The sequence below is a fragment of the Protobothrops mucrosquamatus genome, unplaced genomic scaffold, assembly GCF_001527695.2.
Source record: "Protobothrops mucrosquamatus isolate PMUCROS unplaced genomic scaffold, P.Mucros_1.0 scaffold2277, whole genome shotgun sequence".
Taxonomy (NCBI): Eukaryota; Metazoa; Chordata; class Lepidosauria; order Squamata; family Viperidae; genus Protobothrops; species Protobothrops mucrosquamatus.
In genome coordinates, this window is record NW_015388364.1 from 115790 (window position 1) to 124579 (window position 8790).

At 50.9% G+C, this 8790-nt stretch overlaps 1 protein-coding gene across 1 annotated transcript in view; it reads right to left on the minus strand.

The window, feature by feature from the left end:
• DNAH2 (dynein axonemal heavy chain 2) overlaps positions 1–8790 on the minus strand; it is a 71782-nt gene that overhangs the window by 59110 nt on the left and 3882 nt on the right. The window contains exons 4-11 of the mRNA XM_015824542.1: positions 8374–8456; positions 4780–4960; positions 4454–4592; positions 4038–4255; positions 3728–3826; positions 2532–2657; positions 1925–2035; positions 421–609 (exon numbers count right to left, since the gene is read on the minus strand). Of these exons, the coding sequence (XP_015680028.1) occupies positions 421–609; positions 1925–2035; positions 2532–2657; positions 3728–3826; positions 4038–4255; positions 4454–4592; positions 4780–4960; positions 8374–8456 (1146 nt within the window). The remainder of the gene's footprint in view (positions 1–420; positions 610–1924; positions 2036–2531; positions 2658–3727; positions 3827–4037; positions 4256–4453; positions 4593–4779; positions 4961–8373; positions 8457–8790) is intronic.

Sequence of the window (8790 nt, forward strand, 5' to 3'; positions counted from 1 at the left end):
AGAGGAGGAGGAGGAGCAGGGGAACAAGAGGAGGAGGAGGAGAGAAGGGGACTGGAGGAGGAGAAGAAGAAGAGGAGGAGGAGGAGAGGAGGGGGAGGAGGAGGAGAAGGAGAAGGAGGAAGAGAAGCAGGGGAATAAGAGGAGAAGGAGAAGGAGGAAGAAGGAGAAGGAGAAGAAGGAGGAGGAGGAGGAGGAGACCATCCTTTGGGGCCTGCCACCTGTGTTTCATCTGTGGTTCCACACGTGGCCAGCAGGGGGCAGCCGCACACAAGGCAGGAAGCGGGCACAGCAGCACAGCGCGCAGCCCGTTCTCTCCAGCAGAGGGCAGCAGCAGGGCCTCTCCACTGCCACAGAGGGGCATCGCACGCCTGTGTGCGCCCTTGGGCAGACCCCCTCACACACCCCCTCCCTCCTCCTCACCTTCTCCCAGTAGAGGCGCAGCTGGCTCAGCCACTCGAAGGAAGTCACGTCCAGCAGGCCGCTCCTGTACAGCTTCTCGATGACGTCGCGGGCGTGGACCTCCACCGTCACCAGCGCCACGATCTTCAGCCGCATGATCTTGGTCAGGCTGCCCCGGATGGCCTCCGAGTACTTGTTGAGCATGGAGATCTAATTCCCCCCCCCCCGACACAAACACACACAAACACAAAAGAAAACTTCAGTCTGCGTCTGTTCATCCTGAGGGCGGCGTGGAGCTTCCGAGTCCAGCTGCAGTCTATCTTAACAATTCTAGCAGCTGGATGGGGGGGGGACTGTAGAGGAAAACTGGCTTAAGGGATGAGATTCTACCCCAGAGGTCCCCAAACTTTGGGGCACCGGGGACCGGTTCCGTGGAGAGAGGTTTTTCCGCGGACCGGAGGGTGCGTGGTTTTGTGTGTTGCCTGCATCCGGCGGATGCGGCTTTGCTTGTTTGTGAAGACCGGATGCTGGCGTGCTGCGGCCCGGTACCGGTCCACAGACCGAAGGTTGGGGACCCCCTACTTTAGAAGGCCTGAGAATGATGCTGGCCATAAAACAGGTGTGCACCTCCAGGTCCCTCTCCACAAATGAGATGCGGAAGAGGAAGCTGGAGACAGCCTGGGCCAAAAGAGACGGGACACTATAGTGCGAGGCAACACAATTTTCAACACAACCAGCACCCCCTCCCCCATTTCAAATTGTGCTCCAGGCAAGCTTTTAAAGTCACATCACAGGGGCAACAACCGGCTGTCCGGAGTTTTGCAAAAAGGGCTTCACAAGACGTAAAACGAGCATGTCACTCCAACTTGCGTTTTCCAGAATTTTATGCGGTCGAGCAAGTAGAACCCTAGTCCTCGACTTACAACCACGACTGAGAACGGGGGGATTGGGGACCCCTGCTCTACCCCACCCGTTGCTTGAGAGACGGAAAATCACACATCCTGGAAAGACTATAGTCAGGCCGTAGATACTTAGGATCACGACGGAGCGCAAAATGTCTACGCGAGACCGTTGCTGAGTTTTGCCCCATTTCCCGACCTTTCTCGCCACGACTGTTAAGCGAATCACGGCGGTTGATAAATTAGTCACACCGTTGTTCAGTGAATCTGTCTCCCCCTCCCATTGCTGGTCAGAAGATCACCAAAGGGGATCACATGACCCAGGGGGGGAAACGCCGCGGCCGTCCTAAAGATGAGTTAGGTTGCCGAGCGTCTGAATTTCGATCGCGTGACTCTGGGGACGCCGCAACGGTGGTAAGGGCGAAAAACAGCTGTAAATCGCTTTATTCCACTGCCGTTGTACCTTCAGACGGTCACTAAGTGGACCGTTGTAAGTCCAGGACTCCCTGTATTAAATTCCCGGGCTTGTAAGATGAGGACTACCCCCTACTATCTGTGCTACGGCCTCTTGGAAGGGTGAGGGGTGTGTGTGTGCAGGGCGCCGAGAGTCGCAGTGGCAGCCTCACCTGCTTTTTCTTCATCGCTTTGAGGTACTTCTTGTCCCCGCGTTCCTTACAGGTGGCCAAGCACTTGCTGACGTCGGCCGTCCACTGGATCTGGCTGGCGGTGATCACCATCTGGCAGAGGTTGCCGGGAAGGGGGGGATCAGCCCATGGATGCCCATTTGGAAATTGAGGGGGGGAAGGGGGAAGGAGACCCACCTCCCTGTTCCTCAGCTTGAGCTGGGATGACGGGAGGAGGGCAGAAGGAAACCATTCCCCATGGATGTCTCTGCTCAAGGGAGGGAGCGCCAACATTTCAAGAAGGACCCACGGGGAAGGTCTAGCAAAGTGGGGTACATAGGAGCCTCCAGTTACAGCTGTGATGGGGGGGAGTCAATGCCATAAACATCCCTCCCCACCTTTATCTCCTCAGGTCGAAGAACTCCACGATCATCTTACAGGTAGGATGGGGATATGAACATCTGGGTGGAAGCACCTTGGTAGGAGACCAGCATGTTCCACCAAAAAAAGATGGGGTGCCAGGCCAGATTAGGGCTCGCCATCGCCTTGGCACCTGCTAGGACATCCCAGAGACTCCACCTTACTTCCTGCCCCATCTCCGCGTCCTCACCTGTCCAGGCCATTCCTTCACCCATTTGTCTCTCTTGGTCAACATCTTCTTCAAGGCCAGTCGGCAGTTCCTTAGCACCTCTCTCAATGTCCAGCGCATGGCCCTCTCCACGTCGCACAGCCACTCCTGGGACACATGGATTCTCGGTCACAACGGACGAGGAGCCCGCCAAGCCCCTCCCTTGTGGAACCGTTCAGCGGAGGAGCAGGGAACCACCATGGACTGGCGCCACCCTTGTCAACGCCCAACAAGACCAGGCGCGATCTGGGCCGGCCTAGAACTTGGGGTGATGGGCGGAAGAGCAGGAAAAGGATTCCACGGCACTGTCTTCAGCCCCAAGCAAGCTCTCCTCCAGCCAGGAACAGGGATGGGTCAAAGGTCTACATCAGTGGTGGCGAACCTATGGCACGCGTGCCAGAGGCGGCACTCAGAGCCCTCTCTGTGGGCACACGCCATGCTCCAGAGATGGCAACCGTCCCTCTTCAACCAGCCGCCTGCTAACTTGCCAAGGTCCCACGTGGCCGAATGCATCCCAGCACGGCTGGTTGCCCTCCTCCCTGACCCTCCTCCCCGCCTGGCCTCGCATGGTCTCCTTTTTCCGGGCACGACCCACTGCATCGCCTCCTCAGCTGTCGGCCGTCTGTCCAGCTTCTCTGAACTTCTGGTGGCGGGCTGTGGAGCCCCAGAGTGCACCGGTCGAGGGGCCGGCAGGCTGTGGCTGCTGACGGACACTGTCGGCCCCCATGCGCTCTCTGGTTTCTGTGTGCAGGGGCCGATGGTGTCAGGCAGCAGCTGCCCCAGCCCCTGCCTCGCCTTTCCTTGCCTCACCCCACAGGACGAGCCTCCTGCCCACCGCCCCACCCGCCAGAGACTCCCTGGATCTCCCCCAACCCTGCCCGGCCCCCACAGGCATCCCTCCCCATGAGCAACATCGAGGTGACCATGCCCACCTTGGCCACACCCACCCAGTCTGCCATGACCACCACAGCCACGCGCACCCAGTGGGCTATGTCCCACCTGGCACCCGGTGATAAATAAGTGGGTTTTGGGTTGCAGTTTGGGCACTCGGTCTCTAAAAGGTTCGCCATCACAGGGATGGGTCAAAGGTCTACATGGCGTTTCACGCCAGGTGGTGTCTTCGAAACCTTCACAGGTATCGAATGATTCCAGATGAAGCCAGGGAGAAAATGGCTCACCTCCACCGGTCCTTCCAGCAGTACAGAATGGGTGAAGTCCACGTATTCCCCGTCCAGAGAGAACATGCCGAGGGCTTCAGAACGGTTGCTGGCCCCAATCTGAGGAGGGAAAGGAGAACGACGTGTCTCCAACGGTGCCCCGATCATCTCCTGACCCAGGGAAGATCTGCTCCTTTGGGCTTGCCCACGCGAAAGTGCCAAGTCCGAGAAGAAACTCTGGCGCCAACCAGCCACCGCATGACGTGGAAAGGAAGCCACGGAGAAACCGAAGGGATCTGGACGGGAGACCGCTGTCTACCCTGCGTCGTACCTTCTGAATTTTGAGGCACTTAATGTTGTCAAAGCACTTCTTGAGGTGGGGCTGGACAGCCTCTGGGTTGCGGGACTGGCCCAAGATCTCCAAGAGGTCATCGTTGGAGAGGAAGTAGAAGCGTGGAAAGATGTGGCGTTTGGTCTCCAAGTACATGTCAAGGGACTTCTGGATATCTTCCAAGGCCGTGTTCATTTCTACCAGTTTGTCCAGCAGGCCTGCAGAGAAGACCACAGAAAAGTCATAAGAAACTTGATCTCCTCGGAGGTCTCAGAATCCTGAAGACCTCCTACGACCTTCTTCCTATCTCCAGAGCTTGAGGGAGAACCTGGAAAAGTCGGGGGCAAAGCAGAAGGGGCTTCTTCCCTGGCGTCGTGGACCCTCCCTCCACCACGACAGACAAGAGGAACAGCAACCTGGGTAATGAGTAGCCCGCAGAGCGTTGTTGTCCTTGACAAAGCGGTCCATGATGGTCTTCCAGCTGCTGTTGATGTTGTCAAAGGAGGACGATTCACCAGGCAGCTGCTTGCGGATGTCTTCTCCCAAGAAGATGTTCTGGAGATGGAGGAGAGAGGAGACACATCTGGATTATAAAGCGCCCAGCCATTTCATGAAAAGGCTACCCAGGACGATCTTGTTTCCTCCTTCATATTGCTCATCATACCACCACGGTGGTCTTCTGCCCCACCAAAGAGACGAGGGAGGGAACGTCCCCAGGCCTTCAGAAGGAGAAGAACCTCACCTCCAGGTACATCCACTGACGCTGCACGGTCAGTAACATCTCGATCACCTCCAGGATGAGCGAGAGGCAGCGTTCCCACCGGTCCACCTCCTTCTCGAAGGGCTTCACAAAGCGGGAAGCCTTCATGGTGGACAAGGCCACCTGGTTGTCGTCCAGCGCTTGGAATACATCCTCAGTTCCTCTGCAGAAAGAGAGTCTTCCTTCAAAGGAGGCCTAGTAGCAGAGGACTACTCCTGACTCAGAAGATCTGCTCTTCTCGACCTAGAGTCCCTCATGGACTTTAGGTAGACAACCCAGAAGACCAAAAGGAGCTGGACATACTCGAAAAAGGGGCCCCGTCCAACCGAATGAGTTTCAGTGTGGAGAAAAGCAAAGTAATAATAATAATAATGATGATAAAGTTGGAAGGGACCTTGGAGGTCATCTAGTCCAACCCCTTGCTCAGGCAGGAAACCCTAGACCATTTCAGACAAATAGCTGTCTGGTCTCTTCTTAAAAACTTCCAGTGTTGGAGCATTCACCGCTTCTGGAGGCAGGTGGTTCCACTGGTTAATTGTTCTCACTGTCAGGAAGTTTCTCCTTAGTTCTAGGTTGCTTCTCTCCTTGATGAGTTTCCATCCGTTGCTTCTTGTCCTGCCCTCAGGCGCTTTGGAGAATAGGTGGACCCCCCTCTTTTTGGGGGCAGCCCCCCCAAATATTGGAAGGCTGCTATCATGTCACCCCCTCGTCCTTCTCTTCACTAGACTAGACATACCCAATTCCAGGAACCATTCTTCGTATGTTTTAGCCTCCAGCCCCCTGATCATCTTCGTTGCTCTTCTCTGCACTCTTTCTAGAGTCTCAACATCTTTTTTACATTGTGGTGACCAAAACTGGATGCAGGATTCCAAGTGTGGCCATCCCAAGGCATTGTAAAGTGGTATTAACACTTCACCTGATCTTGATTCTATCCCTCTGTTAATGCAGCCTAGCACCGTGTTGGCCTTTTTGGCAGCTGCAGCACACGGCTGGCTCACATCTAAGTGATTGTCCACTAGGACTCCGAGGTCCCTCTCACAGTTACTACTATTGAGCAAGGTACCCCCTGTACTATACCTGTACATTTGGTTTGTCTTGCCTAAATGTAGAACCTTCCTTTTTTCACCATTGAATTTCATTTTGAAAAATCAAAGGTCCAAGTACAGATTGGGCGAGACCTGGCTTAAAAACAGCGACTGTGAGAGGGACCTTGGAGTCCTGGTGGACGATCCCTTGACCCTGAGCCAGCCGTGTGCAGCAGCAGCCAAAAAAAGCTAACACAATCCTGGGTTGCATAAACAGAGGCATAGAAACAAGACCACGCGAGGTATTAGTACCGCTTTGTAAAACCCTAGTGAGGCCACACCTGGGAGACTGTAGCCAGTTTTGGTCACCACATCACAAAAAAGATGTTGAGCGTTTGGAAAAAGTTCAGAGAAGAGCAACTAAGATGATCCAAGGCCTGGAGACTAAAACATATGAAGAACAGTTGCAGGACTTAGATTTGGCTAGTCTAAAAAAAGAGGAAACAGGGGTGACATAATAGCAGTGTCCCAGTATTGGGGGTGGGCTGCCACAAAGAGGAGGGGGATCACGTTATTCACCAAAGCACCAGAGGGAAGGACGAGAAACAATGGTTGGAAACTAATCAAGGAGAGAAGCAACCTGGAATTAAGGAGAAAATCCCTGACAGTGAGGACAATTAACCAGTGGAACAGCTTGCCACCAGAGGTTGTAGGTGATTCATCACTAGACAGTCACTTGTCTGACATGGTATAGGTTCTCCTGCTCAAGCGGGGGGCTGGACTAGAAGACCTCCAAGGTCCCCTCCAGCTCTATTCTATTCTAATACCCATGTTTTGTCAGCTAAAGACGTATTACACCATTCTACATTCCCTCTTTCCACTCCTGAGATTTTGGAACTCACTTGGACCTTCTAGGACAGAGGTAGGCAACTTTGGCTCTTTTATGACCCGTGGACTGCAACTCCCAGAATTCCTGAGCCAGCCATGTTGGTTCAGGAATTCTGGGAGTTGAAATCTACGAGTCATAAAAGAGCCAAAGTTGCCTACCCCTGTTCTAGGACATTCTAACCAGGATCTTAGAGGTTGAACTGTGGAGTCCTTGAACCTCCCTCAGCTCTCCAGACCAAGTTCAGAGACCACCAAGGACCACCAGAGATAGATTCACCCAGAAGATTGTAAAGCTCAGGCGGGGGAGAAGACAATCTTTAGCTGCTCTACCTCAGTCCAAACCCATTAAACCCTGGATGATGGTCACCAGCACACTGGATTGCTTCTGGAAACCAACATGACCGTCGTAGGCTTCTAAGGTCAAATTCCCACCCAGATTTCATTTAAAATTTCATGTATTGGATTAAAGGCAACCTAGAATTATGGACTGATGTAAGGATTAAGATTATGAGTTTGAAGTAAAGAGATGTTTTAGACTTGGATTGAATTAATAATTAATTGAATGTTAATTAAATAAGATGACTTGTTTGTTTTATAACATGGATGTTTAGCTATGATAACTAACTGGACGAAATTTGAATTCTGCTCAACGGATTGAAATGATTTAAGGTCTGATACTATTCTGTCAGCTTAAAGAGATTGATTATTTGATGGATTAGACATGTATAGAATAGATAGATATACACATTTAGATATGTCTAAGATAGATCAATATTTTTGTTTAAAAATGAGATATTTTTTATATAATGGTTTCAAGGTAATCTAGAATATTAAGAATGTATTTTTTAGAATGTTAGGTTCATTTGTATGAAAATTATTATGTAATGGAATGAAGAAAATTGAAGAGATGTTTTAGATTTGAACTGAATTATTAATTAATTGAAATTTAATAAGATGATGTGATTCTTTGATGATATGGATGTTATTAGTTATGATAATTAACTGGATGAGATTTGAATTCTGTTTAATGGATTGAAAGGAGTTAAGGTCTGATATTATCTTGTCAGCTTAAAGAGATTGATTAATTGATGGATTAGAAAGGTATAGGATAGATTAATATTTTTCTTTAAATAGGGGAGATCAGTGGAAGAAGAAATAAATAAGATTTTGATAAAATTAAGAAAGCAGAACATACTTGGGATATCTGAATTGAAAATGTCTTTATTTAAAGTTAATTTGATTACGGTATGGTAAATTTATAAAGCTTTAAAACAGGTTCAGGTTGAATAAATTTAAGCTAGAATTGGACATTTCAAATACACTATGCTATTTGAGGGGGAAAGAGAGGGAATATTTGATGTATTGATTGTACTATGTATATATGTTTTGTTCTAGGATGTTTGATTACCCCAGCACCACGGTGTGTCCTGAATACTATGTTTTAAGAAATTAAAAAACCAATAAAATTTGTTTTTTTAAAAAAACTCCCACCCAGATGTTTGGTTCTGCCTTCAGGGGGCCACTGTTTTTTTGTTTTTTTTAGAGGAAGGTCCACCTTCAGGCATTGTAGAGTTTTGACCTGGTGTGCCCAAAGCAGACCTATCCAGGGTCAGCAACTATCTCCTGACGCTCCTTCTCCCTTCCTGGAACCCAGCAGACCTACCTGATTCGGTGGTGCCCTTTCTCTTTGTAAGGCACAATGTCCAGTGCGGTGACAGCCCAGGTCTTGGCGATGCTCTCCAGAGCCTGGGAGGGGAAGGACAGCAGCGTGAGAACATGTCACCCCTCCGGTTCTCAGTACCTGTAGATCAGGGATCTTCCAACTTGGCCCTTTGATGACTTGTGGACTTCGACTCCCAGAATTCCTCAGCCAGGCACACATGCCTGGCTGAGGAATTCTGGGAGTTGAAGTCCACAAGTCATCAAAGGGCCAGGTTGGAAGACCCCTGCTGTATATGCTTCTCAACTGGACACACCCGAGAGTTGGCGGAAGTCAAGAACCTCTCTAGGCTTCTGAAACCAGCACTTGGGCTTTCTCTGAAGAGGGGAGAGTTTGGTAGAGTTGACCCCCCTCCCCAGC